Source organism: Argiope bruennichi, chromosome 9 (genome assembly GCF_947563725.1).
Source record: "Argiope bruennichi chromosome 9, qqArgBrue1.1, whole genome shotgun sequence".
NCBI classification, from domain to species: domain Eukaryota; kingdom Metazoa; phylum Arthropoda; class Arachnida; order Araneae; family Araneidae; genus Argiope; species Argiope bruennichi.
Window position 1 is genome coordinate 12,804,082 of NC_079159.1, and position 18,481 is coordinate 12,822,562.

The following is an 18,481-nucleotide window of genomic DNA, read 5'->3' on the forward strand; positions in this document are numbered from 1 at the left end:
TGCAACAGTTGTTCAATTGAGGGAAAACATTGAACATGAATGTACGAATATCCCAAGGGAATTGTTCCATCATGTGTGCTATTCCATCGCTTCGCGTTGTCAGCAGTGTCTGGAGCAGAACGGACATCAGTTTGAGAACATGCGATAACAAGACAATAGAAAGATATTTGTAGAATCTTTTACATGCTGAAAATTATTCGAATTATAATAAACCCCAAATTTACAATTATTTAAAGTGTGTATACATTTTTTGGGACACCCTGTATACCTTGAAGGGTGAGAAATGACACATCGGAATGATTTCTTTGAAATTTAAATTAGAATTTTAGTTAATTAAATATTAAGCTGAACTTTGATGTTTTCATGCGATGACTTCCAAAATTCTTATATATTGTTTCGCACAATAATAAAATTTACAGGGTTTCAAAATTAAAAATTTTTTTTCTAATCATCCCAATTTAATAGTCGTGAGAATTTTTGTTATATTTTGGCAAACACACACACACACACACACACACACACACACACACACACACACATATATATATATATATATATAACCTAATTTCTAACCATAGATTACATTGTTGCCCTGAAGATCAAACAGTTTTCACATCAGTCAACAAGTTATCTAATCACATGATTTACTTCCTTTGCTGAAAGTTGAAGAATGACGATTCTGATTGATATCCGTGCCGTTTATAGAACGAATAAAAAAGTATCACGATATTTAAAAAAAGAATGAACCGGACATTTTTGCTTTTAATAACGCAACGTTATTATGAAACTGTTCTCCATTAGAAAGACTTATTAACACTATAAACATAACCTAAGTAAGAACGTGGCTTTTATATCTGTCAATTTAGCTGAATCACAGACATGAAGTCATATCTAAACGATTGTTCTGAAATGAAGTATAACCAATGTTCCCAGCAAACTCTCAGACCAGCTGGTCGCCAGACGCGAATTATTTAATTGAAGTTAGCAAATTAGAAGTTCAATACTAGTTAGCTTTTGAAATTATTCAACAGCAAACTAGTATAAAATAACTTCAAGCGTATTAATAGTTTTAAGGACGAGGAACATTCTACGAACTTGTCAGTAATTCCAGAGACTGTGCGTAATGTAGGCTTGTCTGTTCGCCGTACAAAAAAGGAGTTTTATCTAAAGCTGTTTTGCATAACTCATACATATTAAAAGACAAGAAAATAGAGAGCTTGGGCTTATCTATTGTCTGGAAAATTCAACGTTACATTGTGATAAAGCGCTGTTGCAAGTTGAGGACCATGGAACTCGGCAAGCTGTGATTTAAAAGATCCATTTGTTCAATTATAGTCCAATGTTATAATACGTATTGTTCAGTTCAATTTTCATCCCAAATCTGATCGATTCAAGTGCACAGTGTAAGGAGTATTTATGCACAGTGTAAGGAGTATTTTGTAAATATTCATTATAAATATTTAGGGGAGTAATCTCCCATAAATAAATAATAAATCTCCCATGAATAAAATGGGAGTAATCTCCCATAAATAAATAATAAATCTCCCATGAATAAAATGGGAGTAATCTCCCATAAATAAATAATAAATCTTCCATGAATAAAATGGGAGTAATCTCCCATAAATAAATAATAAATCTCCCATGAATAAAATGTGAGTAATCTCACATAAATAAATAATAAATCTCCCATGAATAAAATGGGAGTAATCTCACATAAATAAATAATAAATCTCCCATGAATAAAATGTGAGTAATCTCACATAAATAAATAATAAATCTCCCATGAATAAAATGGGAGTAATCTCACATAAATAAATAATAAATCTCCCATGAATAAAATGGGAGTAATCTCACATAAATAAATAATAAATCTCCCATGAATAAAATGGGAGTAATCTCCCCAAAACTTTCCCACATATTCTCTAATAAAAAATTATTCTCCTACCCCTACATAAAATTGTGGGCCTTGGGTAAGGACACGAATGCCTTGTATGGTATGGACGAAAATAGTTACGAAATGCCGATTCTTGATGTGAATCTAACATTTTTCTGAATATATCGTATAATCGTTAGCTATTAATTCTTGGTATGCGATTAATACACAAGTACCAGAAAACTGAATATATATTTTGGTCGCCCTTTTTTCCGATAGATTGAATTTGAAGAAGAGCTTCAATTGTATTCACAAGATCCCATACCAAATTTCATTTAGTTAAGTCATTGCGTTTACAGGCATATGAAAGGAACACCCAACAGACGATCAATACACGACATATTTGCCTCAAAATTTTATAAAAGATATACATTTCAAATGCCAAGACTTTAGATGTTTATTTATCTAATTTTTACGAATTGCAACTATCGTATTCACTTGTAATGAAATAAATGGACAAACAAACTTCCTCTGTATTTATTTCCTTCAAAATTTGATAGAAACATACAAATGTAAAGTATCAAATTTTAACCATTTCATTCAGAATATTTTTGAATTGTCGTGTTCACAAATAAACATAATTCCAAAAAGGTATTTTTCCGATTCAGAAAAAGGTGGAATTTCGTTAAGATCTTGAATTCGAACTTTTCTGCAGTACTTTCTTTTTTCATTCTCCGCATATGAAAACCAGTTATAGTTTCAGAGTTCTAAGTTACGTCAAATATGTTGGAGAGAGAATAAGATGGAGACTAGGAGAATTTGTCAAAGTAAGATAAGTGAATACACTGAAATATACGGATTTCTGTAATTGTGTTCCATATTTACCGTTTTTTTTTTTTTTTTTTTTTTTTTGCAGAAAATGTATGGAAAAATTATAGTTACACAAAAATGCATGACAATGATTGCATTATATTTAAGCATTGGGTTGTTCGAACTCATCGTATTCTCTAATTCATGTACATTATCATAATAGAATACATTTTGAAATAGTTTTTTTTTTTTTTTTTTTTTTTTTTTTTTTGCAGAAAATGTATAGGAAAATTATAATTACCACGATAATTATGACGATGAATGAATTATGTTAAAACTGTTTGTTGTTCGTTTACCATATTCTGTAACTTATTTTTATAAATTTTGCGGACATTGATTTCTCCATGTTATACAATACATTCAGTTTAAGTTATTGAAAAGTAATTATTTCTCAAAATTTGAATGCTTTGAATTTTTTTATAACTATTGCATAATCTTCTTGTAAGTAGAAATCATGCTGTTGGACATTGTTTGTTCATCGCTTTAATATTAGCAAATAATTTTCTTAAATTAATCTATTTTTCAAATAGTTAACAAGTCCTTTTCATTACCATCACAATACATGGAAGACTTCAAAAGCTTACTTGTAGAAAATAAAAAATAATGACAAAACATTTGTTAAAAGCAATTGCTTTGTTTTGACATAATATAATACGTAATTCTTAAACATATATGTTAAAATGATATATAAAAAAGAATATATTATAATATAACATAAAATAATATGTAGTTCTTAGTTGTTTTCTTGCAAAAAAAAAGTATCGAAAGATCACCAGATCAACATGAGAATCACTCTTAATGTTTATTTTTCCCTTTGTGTAAAAAAAAAAGGCAAATAATAATTTAAACATATTTCTGCTTCGCAAGTGAATGTTGTTCCAAATTTATCTTCATAAAACAAAAGTCTAGATTTGAGTCGAAGTAAAACCGTCGACTTGTGTTCCGATTGTTAGTTGAGCGCCCAACTTTGACCAACTATATTTTTCATCATAATCCTAGGATTAGTTTCAAAAATCCCCCGATACAATTCCAGACATTCCATTTTCTGATCCCTCGGCTTGACCCCATCAAATGGGGCATCCTTTTCCAACCCACGCACGACAAGTGGGAGATCAGAACGCTCACAATCCACTCTTTCAAATATAAGCCCCACACCACTAAGCCCTCCCAAGATTAAGTGAGCTTGGCCCCCTCTCACCAGATGGCGCGCTCTACAGCTATCAGCTGGTGACCCCTCCCCCTCCTTCCCACCGCTACGCGAGAGTTTTCTTCAAAAGACGTCGAGCTTTTCTCATTCAGCTTTCGGCAAACGATCTCGATGCTTGGAATCTGGCATTCCTCCAAAGAATTTAGAGTTCCAACGTTCGGAAGATGTGATGTGCTCCCCGTTATCACCACCAATGTTTGTGGAGCCGGGTGAGTACGGAACACGTGTCCCCCGGCTACGTAGTGGCAGACGACAATTAAACTTTTAAAAAAGAGTATTATAATTTTTTTTTTTACACGGCTGATATGACATCTAATTAAAAAGTTTTTAAGATGTTTTATTTTTTAAGAACTAAGACGGAAATGCATATAGTGCGGTAAAATAAGAGAAGAAAAAATGTTTTACTTGCTAAATTTTCGAAAAGGGAAATTCTAAAAGAAGAAACTACTTGTTTGATAAACTTTTTTCGGAGCAGACGATAAAACTTTTTTTTATTTTATTTTTTCACTAGAAACTGAATAAATAAACTGAAGTGGTTTGAACAAAATGATGAAAATCTATAATCAAGGTCTGTAAGAAGTAAAGAATTAGCAGCTTTTACATATATATCACATGCTTTTTTCCCCTACATTTTTGTTTTTAATGGAAACAAAATTTCCCGAAAGTGGTAATATTTGTTATTTATTAAAAAATAAATGCAAAAGAAAGTTCCAGTCGATATGATGGCATAAAATATTATCATCAGAAATTAAATAATATTTTTTGTTATAAATCATTAAAAAAAGAAGAAACAGTTTATTCTTACTTTTAATAAATTAGAGTGGCAAGCAGCAAAGAACAATTTATAAAAACTGTCAAACAATATTAGCATTGATTTCAACTAATATGAACTTTTTTCAATTAAAAAGAAATAGTATTCAGTTTATAAGGGACAGTATTCATTGCCGTACTTTGGATAAAAGAAAGCAAAATTTTGAAAAGTTACGGATTGATTGCATCTGCCAAGACCTATATGAAGAAATATAATATCTCCATAAAATGAATACAGTATAAAGTGATTTATTGCAACAATTGTTTTGAACTTTACTAGTTCAAAAAGTTTGCAATGAAACAGCCACTCCGTTATATTCAAAATTTTGGTAAAAACCACAATAGAAATTTATATCACACAATGCATAAATCCTATCACACATTTTATTTTCGCCAGCAATATATATGATATTTTTACTGTGGAAGAATTGATGAACCAACGTCAATTTTGTGAATGGAAAGATTGGAGAAAGTGTCACGTCAATATGGAGCGATTTTCCAAAAAAACATAAACAGTGCTTCATAAACTATTTTATGCATTGCTCGAATTTGATATTATGTGCTGTATGGATGGATTATAAGAAACGATCAAAATAATAATTTACAAGACAAAATAGCTCATCTGTTTTCAGATGTTCGTACACGGAAACATTTTTGAAACAAGTAGTTCTTGTGCGACAACGTTTTATAATAAACAATGATTATTCCCAGAATAAAATTTAGAGTTGCCATCTGCTTTGCTTTGATGGTAACAACTTTGAATTTTTACGCCAGAGGTACAGAATTTTTTCCAGATTCTTTCAGAAATATTTCAGATTCTTTTGATCTGGAACTGGGTAAGTAATTTTGATATTTTTTAATTTCTTTTTTAGAATATACGGTTATTTCTTATTTCTTTTAAAAATGACATTACTAAACGAGAAATCATATATTTCGCTTTCGTATATGGAAATTAGTTATCCAAATGATTTTCAAGTCAATCTGAATACTTTTTTGAAGATTCGTATAAAAACGTGATTCACTTTAATTTTTTAAGGTTTATAAAATGTTTCAATCTGAAAATATTCGTTGCAAGACTTACGAAACAAAAAAACTTATGCAAAACTTATTCGTTATCATTTCTTTGGTAGATTTTATCCCCTTAAAGATTATGAAGAATATTATTTTTAATATTTATACAATTCGCAGTTATGAGACAGTGGAAATCAGATTTTCAATTAATTTTAAAAACTATCAAATATGATTTTATGTAAATCAATAAAAATATAATTTTTAAAATGCTTTCTTATCTTCTTTACAGCTTAAAAAGTTTCTGAATTTAAAAATAAATTATTACAACTTCATAGTTAAAACAATCAAATAATTTCTTTCAAAGAAACATTCTAAAAGTTTTTTTTATAATTTTACTTTTTTATAAAATATTAAAAATTGTTTAAATTAGATGTTTTAGAGAAAAATATTTTTATGGATCGCAGACGATTTTATTTATTGTTTAATTAAAATTCTTGCTGTCCGTAGTACATAAGCTAATTCATTGTTAAATAGCAGTAAAAAGAACACTGCCTATTGTATATTTTTTCCTTTTGCATATTCTGTTATGTATATTTAAAATAGTTTTATCATTTGTTCAAAAAGTTATATCGATCGTGCAATTCAGATTATTGTTAACTGTAATCTATTCTATTTCGCTATGGATGTATGGAAACTATCAATTATAGGACAATTTTTTGTCTGTTTGCAATTTAAAATTTCTTTTTACTTATAAAATACTTCGTACTTTTCAGTTAGAATATTTAATTTTCAAAAAAATCTTTTTTGATTATGTGTGTGATATGTTTAAAAATATTTGATTTTCCTTTAGAACACATTAAAATGATATTTTTATCGTTTGCATATTATTGATATGAAATTTTAATTAGAAAATTACAATCGTTTTCATTTTAATGTACAAACATTTTTCTGTGACTAAACTGAAATTTCCTTTTCGTGTTCAATCGTATAAAATGAAGTTACAAAAAATTCAGCTGTTTGTTTTGTTTTTATCAAATTTAGCTGTAGATAATTTATTTCAATGATACAATCACGCATAAATAATTAATAAGTTGTTTCTATTAAAAGGTGTCATTTAACAAAGTAAATAAATTAATCAAATGCAACCAAGGAGGTAGAAAAACATTGCATCAATAAAATAATTAATGCTATGTTTCTTTTTTTCCAAATAGAGAGTAGGTCAAATAGAGACTGAATAGAATTATTTTCATTTTTATTCATATGTAACAATGCTACAAAAAATGCAGCTGTACATTCTGTTTTTTGCTTAATGTATAGCCCCTTTCTGTCTCTTTGATCCTGATAAAGTTTATAGGCTGGTTTGCAGTGTATAAATAAGCGACATGCGTCATCAATGGTGTAGTTAAAGCGTTCTACAGGACTATATTTTACGACAATTAATTGTTTTAGTCACTAGATTCAATTTTTATTATGTGCATTTCGATGTTTTATTATAACTTTTGTTTGTACATTATCATATATATATAATTAAAAGCAAATTTTAAAAATTAAACAGATTATTATAATAGACAGAAATCGAGCTAAAATCTCCGCGTTCGAACAAAATATTTAAACTTCTTTAATTTTTTTAACTCATTGTTCTATAAAACTTATCAATAAATGATCCGTTAAAATAAATAAAAAATATTAAATAGAATTAAATTGTTTTATTAAAATAATAAATTAATTAATCAAAAAAGAATAATAAGGAAGAAAAGCAACAGAAAATAAGTAAAATAATCATTAAAAGATTAATGCAGAATGTTGCCATCAAAATAGAAAAAAAAAAAAGAACGAAATGAAAAATCATGCTATTAAGTTCTGCTCATTATTTTGAAATATATTAAAATACATGCGCTAATTTTCTATACTGTAGGGTTGTTGTTTTTTTTTTTTTGAAAATATATTTTTCAATAAAATAATAAACATGAATTAAAAGGTAAATATTATCTTAATTTAAAAATTTCTTTTAATTATTGTGGTGTAAAATTTCTCATACACAGTTGTAAAATTCTATTTTAGAAGCTATCAAAAATATACAAAACAATCTGAATGAATGTATCAATCTGTATGTAAAGCGATCTGAGCGATTAAACTATCATTTATCTTTTTAAAATTCCTTATTTTAACGTTGTGTTTTTAATTCTTTAATTTTTTTAGCTACCCCATTTTAATTTCTTTTTTGGGGAAAATTTAATTGAAACGAAAAAAGAATATGTCGAGAGATTGTACAACTTCATTAAATTGCTTTCGATTGACATTGCATGAAATTTAATGACAGCAGGGATTATAATAAAGAGAGACAAGTGAGAGTTGTAGAGTGTTTCACCTTTTTTATTCATAATTAGGCGGAATTCTTTTTTATAATTTAACTATCTAAATGAACCTCAGGTTCGAAATTTCTACGTCATTCAATCGAAAAACTAACTTTTAATATTTCCTTCAAAATGAACCTAAAAATAAAATGACGTATTTATTTGAATAAAGTTATACAAATATTTTTCTCGGCTTTGCGAAAAGAAGAATTAGAAAATATATATAGTAGTTATCATTTTGGGAAATTAAAAATTGATCTGAATTGTTTCATTGAATAAAGTACTTTATATTAAATAAATAATTTATTCTAAGGGCGGAATGAAATTAGAACTTGAGTATTTTCGCGTATTTATGGGTTATTATATTGGCAATGCTTTAGGACAGTGCTTCTCAGCTTTTCTTTTTTTTTTTTTTTTTTTTTTTTTTTTTTTTTTGTCTTGGCACACTTTTAACGATTTTAAAATCTGGCGGCACACACACAAAAAGGATAAATTTAAAAGTTGTTTACTTACCTATAATACACTGTGTAAAATAGTTTATGATAATAATTTTGAATGTAAAATAAAATAATATAATACGTACTACAAAAGCAACAGTACATTTATTAATTAATAACAAGGTAATAATACTTCTTTTTCGCTTCCTTTATGCATTATTTGATTGAGAGGTGGAGATGGGGATACTGAGAACACCTGCAATTTTCTTCACGTGGAGAGAATATTTCACTTTATGAAATATTTGGTCACGGTTATCAAAGGTCACAGTATCGAAGATAAAAAGAGTTAAAACTATTTTTTTAGAAAACAGTTTTTAACTGTTGTAAAAACAACGGTTTTCTTTTACAATGTACTTTTCTTTAATTTAAACAAACTTTACTCGCAATAAAAAATAGCCTTATAAATTTTACTAAATACATTTCTAAAATTTGGCGGCGCACTTTAAGAATTTGGTGGCAAATGGTTGAGAATCGCTGCACTACGAAGTTAATGCATCGAATTAGTAATTTTAGATTAAACACGATTCATCAAGTTTCTTTATACAAGCATCAGGAATATTTTTTTCTTCGATTTTCTCATATGCATGCACAATATTGCAAGTATTTTCGTCATATATAGCAAGAAATCTATTGTAGACTTCGATATTTCATTTTTTTTTAATGTTCTTGTTCAAAGTATTATTTGCATTTTTTTTGTTTCAAAACCTCATTACAGGTTTAATCTACTCATGTTTTGAGCTTAATCTACTCAGAAAGGTAGTTAAGCATAGATAATAGTTATTTTAGTCTTAAATTTAATTCAAATCTGCAATTTTGATGTATCGATTATACGTTAAAACCACAGCTTATTCCATTTCAGTTATCGCTTTCCCTCGGACAGGCATGCATCATTTTCCGTTGACGAATTTAGATCAAAATTTGAGACGCATACAATTTTAATGAAAAGGTCACAAATTAAATATCATTAACTTCATTCATTCGCTTTGAGTATTGTGTTCAAAGAAAGACTTAGTACCATAAATGATTTTAAATAATTTAGGTATATCTAAAACATAAGGATTCATTGAATTTTTGTCGATTGTTATATTTTTGTTTATATATATATACTATATTATACGTTTATGAATAAAACCAGTGGTCTTCTCAAAAATTTCTCGCATGCACTCTAATAAACTTATTATTTTCTCTTCCACTACTCATATTTTTATTTCTAGCGAGCCGCGAATAAGATTTTTGTGCTTCGGAAAATAGCATGGACAGCCAAATATGCAATTTGAGTGCCTTTTTCTGACCGATTAAAAATAAAATTTGTCAAAAAAAAAAACCGTAATTTCCATAACACGAACGTATGTGACTTGAACATCATTTATTTAAGTCAAAGCACTTTTCAATTACCTTCTTTATATTCATGTGGAAGTATAATCGACAGATTAACAGCTGCACTTTAGCTACTAAATATATTCCGAATTTTAACTATCTAGCTCTTTTAGTTTTGTAGTTATTGTACTTACTTGTACAACCAAATAGATAGACTTACTATGAATGAACTATTGTACTTACTTGTACAACTAAATAGATAGACTTACTGTGAAGGAATTATTGTACTTGTACAACCAAATAGATAGACTTACTATGAATGAATTATTGTACTTGTACAACAAAATAGATAGACTTACTATGAATGAATTATTGTACTTGTACAACCAAATAGATAGACTTACTATGAATGAATTATTGTACTTACTTGTACAACCAAATAGATAGACTTACTATGAATGAATTATTGTACTTACTTGTACAACCAAATAGATAGACTTACTATGAATGAATTATTGTACTTACTTGTACAACTAAATAGATAGACTTACTGTGAAGGAATTATTGTACTTGTACAACCAAATAGATAGACTTACTGTGAATGAATTATTGTACTTGTACAACCAAATAGATAGACTTACTATGAATGAATTATTGTACTTACTTGTACAACCAAATAGATAGACTTACTATGAATGAATTATTGTACTTACTTGTACAACTAAATAGATAGACTTACTGTGAAGGAATTATTGTACTTGTACAACCAAATAGATAGACTTACTATGAATGAATTATTGTACTTGTACAACCAAATAGATAGACTTACTATGAATGAATTATTGTACTTGTACAACCAAATAGATAGACTTACTATGAATGAATTATTGTACTTACTTGTAGAACCAAATAGATAGACTTACTATGAATGAATTATTGTACTTACTTGTACAACTAAATAGATAGACTTACTGTGAAGGAATTATTGTACTTGTACAACCAAATAGATAGACTTACTATGAATGAATTATTGTACTTGTACAACCAAATAGATAGACTTACTATGAATGAATTATTGTACTTACTTGTACAACCAAATAGATAGACTTACTATGAATGAATTATTGTACTTACTTGTACAACCAAATAGATAGACTTACTATGAATGAATTATTGTACTTACTTGTACAACTAAATAGATAGACTTACTGTGAAGGAATTATTGTACTTGTACAACCAAATAGATAGACTTACTATGAATGAATTATTGTACTTGTACAACCAAATAGATAGACTTACTATGAATGAATTATTGTACTTACTTGTACAACCAAATAGATAGACTTACTGTGAATGAATAATTGTACTTACTTGTACAACCAAATAGATAGACTTACTATGAATGAATTATTGTACTTACTTGTACAACTAAATAGATAGACTTACTGTGAAGGAATTATTGTACTTGTACAACCAAATAGATAGACTTACTATGAATGAATTATTGTACTTGTACAACCAAATAGATAGACTTACTATGAATGAATTATTGTACTTACTTCTACAACCAAATAGACAGACTTACTGTGAATGAATTATTGTACTTACTTGTACAACCAAATAGACAGACATACTGTGAATGAATTACGTCCAAATTTTAATAGAAAATCTACAAATTTGATGTAAAAATCACATACCAAATGTTATTCATCTAGATCAAAGTATTTTCGAGTTATCGAATTCACAGACAGACAAATAGACATTATTCTAAAAATGCGTTTTTCGCATTCATAGTAGTCTGAAAAGAGATCTGTCAAAGTCTAGAATTCGGAGTTTTAGTTGATTTTGATATTTTTTTCTTTGTATACTTCGTAATGATAAAGTAATAAAATTTTATACCATCACATCCTTAGTTAAATACATTATCCGCCATTTCTTCTTATTTCACCTTAAAGTAATATATTTAAATGAAATGAAGATGAAAAATCGGATAGATTTTTAACACTGGCCAGCCATTATAAAGCACATGTTTATTTCATTTTATATTGCAAAATTTCTATTAATACTTTAAAAATACTAATACTGAAATGAGTTAAATTACTAAATGAATGAATTAAATTAATAGGAATATGAATTAATTAAATTTGTATGGGAAATACGAGGATTTGAATACACCACTGTTCCTCTCCTCTACATGTAGAAATTTGCTGAATTCAATCTTGAATAAAAACTGTTTATTTTTCTAGTACAAAAAAGTGAATCAACTTTTCAGGTATTTTATTTGCTTATAGAGTGATGTGAAATATGGTTTTGATTAATTCAAATATGATTTAAATTCAAACAAAATTCGATGCACAGAACTAGAAATCGAATTTGATTTTCTCTTTCTGATATTGTTAGTTCCGAATCTAAATCTCCATGAATTCAGAATGAGGTTACACATTACTCGTCTAGAGATAAATTTTTTCGTGAATGGTTTCATATGTTATATTTGTGTATTTTAAAGAATAATTTTTTTAAAAATATTCTTGACATTATTATAGTTTAATTTAATTTAATTCTATATGCCCTTGCAAAGATGGGATTCTGTATTCGATTTTTATACACTGATATATGTGCTGAATTCTGAAATTTTTTATAGTTGTGCATTAGCAATGATGCCAGGGCAATATTTTAATCTTTTTAGAACTTAATTATCATTTAATTGACTAATTTTAATTATAATTTGTTTCTCTGCGAGAAGAGCTATCTGATTAGGGATTTGAAGGAAAGTTTAACTACAAGATATTTTAATGATTATGAGGATGAAATACGAAAAATATTAAAGACAAAAAAGTAAAGAATATCTCTTGATATATGACATTTTAGAGTGCTAAACCATAGATAATAACTTTCATAGAATAACACTGAACGCCAATACAAAATTCGTAGAACTTCAATGATTCTTATTTTGTATCATTTCTAGTTTATAAATTTGCTGCTGTTTATTATACTCTTTACATTTAGGACTATTCTTTCTTGTTTAAGATTGCTCAGCAATTGTTATTCTGTGAATAAGTTATAATGAAAACAAACTTTTGATAGCAAATATGGAGAAAGTAGTCATAGCAAATGCCAAGCAAAGAAAGAAAATTACATAGCACTTTGACATAGAGTTTAGTTATATTAAAGTCAGTTTTAAAGCAAAGCTAGTGCTATTTTGGGATGGACCTCGTAATTTTGAACCCCCTTCTCACCACACCGCGCCAGTGTGAGGATGTTTGGCCCAGACGTTTAACTTGCACCAGACCCGCTTACACGACGGATCTTCGGTGGAATTGGGCCTCCGATTCTGAAGCCAAGATCTTTGCGGCCCTTTGACATGAAGATATTTTATGCATTAAACACCTAAATTTCCTTAATTATTTTTATTGAGTTTTTAGAAAAGTCAATAGTTTTAAAGTACTTATTATATGAATTTAAAATGTTGAATAAAATATTAAGAATAATGAATAAAAGATTTAAGGTATATGATTACTTTCGGGATGATTTTTTTTTTTTTTTTTTTTGAAAAACACAATAAAACTGTCATGTTTTTGAACTGTTGCATAAAAAAAGATTTTAAAAACATCAATAAAAACTAAAATATACCAAAAAAAATGTCAAGAAATTCTTAGAAATATTTAAAATATTGGTTTTTAGTCAAAACCTTCTTAGTTTAAAATTTTATCAAATGAACTTCTCAGATTCTTGAAGATATCATAATAAATACATTTTCTAGTTCCTGAACTAAAACAGAAAATCTCCTTCCTTCCAATCTTTAAGCGCTGGTTTTCGACTGATAAACTCAAATTATAACTGATAAACTCAATTATAAAATATTTATAAATGAGCAGATTACTTATTTTCTAATTCAGAAACCGCAGAACGTATTGAAAAATTATTATACCAAATTGAACAAAAAATATGCATTAGAATTCTTATTTATGAGGTTTTTCTTAAGAAAATTCTGCCAAAATTTAGAATTTGAAAATTGCAGTTTGTAGATGTAAAATAACATTAAAATGTGTATAATGCAAATGTAAATGTCAATCTAACTTCACAAAGAATAAGCTTAGAAAAAAATGCAAGTATTTTCATGAAGAAGATATTAAATTAAGAATACTGAATTAAAAATAATTGCCTTGTTTTCAAAAATCGAAATTCCAACATAGTCATCTACCTAAAATATATTGGAAAGCTATAATTCAGATAACCTTTCCATTTTAACAATATTACACAAAAATTATAAAATTCTTTTCAAAATAAAAACATGCCTGAAAAAATGTAATTTTGTTCAAAAAGTGTACTTTAAATACATTGCTATATTTTCATGAAATAAAGAAATACGTGCAAGAATTAACCTTAAATACGTTCTCTGTATTACAACGACAGTGAAAGTTAGTCAATATCCGATTTTACTAAGAATAGACTTTTAAGCATAAAACTCTAAATTATTAGATATATTTAAAGATAAATTTAATGATTTACGTACATTTTCCTCTATCTTTTGCTGCCGGAGCAAATTTTTTTTTTGATTGATATTTTTGAAAACAAAAATTAACGTATTTTAGAATTTAGTAAGTATTTCTACCTTTAAAGTTTAAGAAAATTCATTTCTAAAAGGTAAATTGTTGCACCAGCATTTAGTATCGATAAAATGCTATAAATAAAACTTATCTAATTACCAAAATGCTGGGGCATCAGATTCTTTTAATTCATAAAATTGGTATGGATCTAGGCAAATTTTCTTGTGTGGTAAAATAACGCTCATAGTTGTAAAAAAAGGAATTTTAATGAAAAATTAAGATTTAAAGAAGAGTTCAAATCCATTTCTTTAAATTATAGTTTGCGTTTTTGCCAGAAATTCTTGAATTGATTTGTTTAAATTAAATCGCGTGCGAGATAAAAACGATAAACTGAGCAAACGATTTTTCATGCTTTTATCTGAAGAATCAGAGTATATTTCTCTATTAGATAATAAAAGTATTATAATGTTTAATAATTTTGACTAAGTACAAATCGTTTGCTATTTAAATGAATTTTTACATTATCAGCTAATTTATTTTAAATATTTCACGTAGACTCTTATAACATCTCATTTCTCAGAAAATAAGTTAGCTATTTTAACAGACTGAATCAATAAATGCATGTATGCATTAATTCAACAAAATTCTCCAATTATATTTGCTTTAAGCCCCTATTTGAATGTGAAACATCGTCTCTCAATTAATTTTGACATTTTCTGCGAATAAACTCGATTCTTATTATGTTACCAATTTCAATTAGAGCTTATTCTTGAATAATTTTGTTTGACATTTGAAATAAAAGGTGACATATTTAATAAATATTCTTTATTGAGGCTTTCTCATCTGTTGTACATTTTTGCTTCCTTTTTTTATTTCTTTTGCTTGGTTACAGTTGTAATATTGTAATTATGAAAAATTCTAAAATAATAATTCGACGAGTTTCTATGTTTTAAACATCCGTAAAACACATTTTTACCATTGTGCTCGTCTTCTTGCGAAAGCGATAACACAAAAACGCTTTGATATAGACAGTTGATATTTGGTACGAAATTACCACCAAATTTGTAGATTTATTTCAAATTTAGCATGAAATTCATTCAAAGGCAGTCTGGCTGGCTATTCGAGTACAGATGAATTCGATAATTATTTTAGAAGCAAATTCCTTGAATTTCCTTGAAGCAAATTTTGTCCAAACTTTATAAAAATCTACAAACATGGTATAAGGATAGTGTAATGGTATAAATCTCATATAGCACTTTTCTCATTGGACGAAAGTGAGGACAAGATTAACATGAATATCTTAGACCGTATTGCCAGGCTCTCCGATGCAAATTCCTGAACTCTGCTGAACATGTGAGGTGACTCACTTTCAGTGGGTCCCCTCACATGTTGGTTTAAAAGGTAATGAGATAGCAGATAACTTAGCTAAGACTGCCTCAGCTGACATATTTCATGCCGATGCAACACTAACTTATTCTGAAATCTCTTCTGTCAAAAAGATGGAGTCGAGGGCACATTGGAGAGTCCCACCTGCTCACCCATGGTACTTTGTTAATAGTTTTCTGGTTGGTGACACCGCCTGAATGTCTCTAGAAAACAGAAAACAGCTCCCTCTCGTTTTTTAAGTAGACACACCAAATCCCTCACCTTCCAACACGGACTGAGGATCTTTGTTGAATGTCCTTGGTGCAAGACAGATCAAGCCTCCCCCAATCACATTCTTAACTGTTTAAATTTTACGATTTTTGAGTTTTTAAGGGATCCGCTATTGTTTTTGGACTTTTTAGAGATCTTTGGTTTCATGGATGTGGTATAGCTCAGCTATAACACCTGGGATTAGAAACAACAACAACAAAGATAGTATACCAAATTTTATCGATCTAGCTCGAAGAGATTTTGAGTTATCTTTGACACAGACAGACGGATATTTTCTAAAAATTTGATTTTCAAATTTAGGAAATTCGAAAACGTAGAGATTCGTCAAAATCTTGAATTCTAATTTGTTGATGATTACTATACGTTCTCTATAATACGTATATCAGAAAGTAAGTCATTTCACTGACTCTCTGACCCGCCTCGAAGGCACACAGATAAAAACTGAATGACCGGACCTCCGTACAGTAACACTGGCAGGAACTGGGGTTGAGTCATAAGGTCCATCACCGGCCACGGTACAACCCTTCCCTAAGGAAGTACGTCCCGCAAACGAGGAAGTAGAAATGGACCGTGTCCTGTTAGAGATAAAGATTTTAAACCTTCCAATTATAGACCAAAATATTCGGAAAATCAAAATAAGAAACAGAACAAAAGTATAGAAACCCATCTCGCATTAATGTGATAAACAAATAAGGTAAATACAGAAAAATGAGTCCTTAATCAATTATTCCCCATCGAAACGAAGCGGTAATTACCCAAACCAAACACTTACCAGAAACTTATAAATATGCATTCGCGATCCCTTAAGCTAGTTAGTGTGCCGAGGCATCCCCAAACTGCAGCATTCAACCCCATCCAACTGAGCGAAGGTCGACATTAATTTTCATCTGAGATACATTACCCACTCGCTTTCCTTGCATAAATCTTAGCGTCCCGCGCGGATGTCAAGAAACGTTAAGTGAATTAATGCGTAAGCTACAGTTAATTAATAAATTCCGCCTCCTTAGAAACAAGTTACTGTGTTTACCATAAACAATTCCTGGAAGAGACGAAAATTAACGGGTACAGTTAAGTGGACGATCCGTCCATTTCTGTCACTCAATTAGTTTATGTGAGCTTGGCTTCTTTTTTTTTTCACTTTTTGGCTCACTTTTTTATTTTATTTTATTTTATCTTGTTTTATACTTCGCTGGAATGACCTTTATCAGAATGGTGCGTTGATGACTTGATGCTTTGATAACTTTTCTTTGAGACGAAAATGTTTTGATAACGTCATTCGTTTTTAAACCTTTTCTTTTTTGTTGTTGTTGTCTGTTTGTTTTCTTAGGGAAAACTAAACTTTGAGATAATTATTAATCCTATATTTAGCGAAGTCGCGTTTGAAATGACTTAGGTCTTGTGCTGAGATAAATTATGAAATAAATTGTGGCTGAGCTCGCCAGACGGAAAAAAATAAAAATTTGCTAGGAAGTGTGTGTATGCTGGAAGGATTAAAATATTTGATAAAGAGGAATTTTTGTGTTTTGGTTTCATTTCAAAATGTTTTGAAAAGATTTCTAAACAGTGAAATATTCTAGAGCAGTGCTTATTTACATAGATAACATCGCAACTCATTACATCAATTTTCGAAACAATTATTTTTTCCGCTATTCAGAAAATGATGGCGTTCGTTATTTTTTCATCTCATACATGTTATTCTTTGATTACATTGTGTTGAAACTTTCTTAATTAAAGAATTTCATTAATTAATTTAAGAAAAATAATTTTTGTTGTTTACATTACGCTTAAATCGACTATTATTTAAAATCTTGAATGTTTCTAATTAAAAAAATATCCCTTTATATTATTTGCTGTCACAAACTTGTATTAAAATGATAATAAAATCGCAATAAAAGTATTAAGTAAAAAGTTCGCCATATTTTCATCCATGATATGATCGTACGTCTTCTCTATTCGTTTTGGAGTGGATACTTGAAAAAATACATTTTATTTTAAATTCTTACAATGATATCGTTTCCATTACCGTTTCATTTTGTCTGTAAAAATGCGCAAGGTGTTCAAAGCTTCAAAGTGAAAATGCGCAAGGTGTCAGAGCCATTTTTTCTGAAATTTGGATTAATTAAGGTATCCGAACATGTACGGAGCATTTATTTTAGAAAAACATGGTGTAGACATACTTTAACCCTATTTATGGTTTAAGACTATTCAGAATTAATTATAGGATGTCAATATTTGAAATAAGCATTAAAACTTTTTGAAAATCGGCATTTAATAGCATAAATTTAAGCAAATTCTTTAAAAACTTCAAATTGGCTACACCAAAAATTATTACTCTCATC

General features: G+C 28.6%; 1 protein-coding gene across 1 annotated transcript in view; it reads left to right on the forward strand.

The window, feature by feature from the left end:
- Positions 1-4,053: 4,053 nt before the first annotated feature.
- Positions 4,054-18,481, forward strand: part of LOC129983884 (inactive tyrosine-protein kinase transmembrane receptor ROR1-like) — a 394,447-nt gene continuing 380,019 nt past the window's right edge. The window contains exon 1 of the mRNA XM_056093570.1: positions 4,054-5,596. Coding sequence (XP_055949545.1) covers positions 5,458-5,596 — 139 coding nt within the window. The 5' untranslated portion in view covers positions 4,054-5,457. The remainder of the gene's footprint in view (positions 5,597-18,481) is intronic.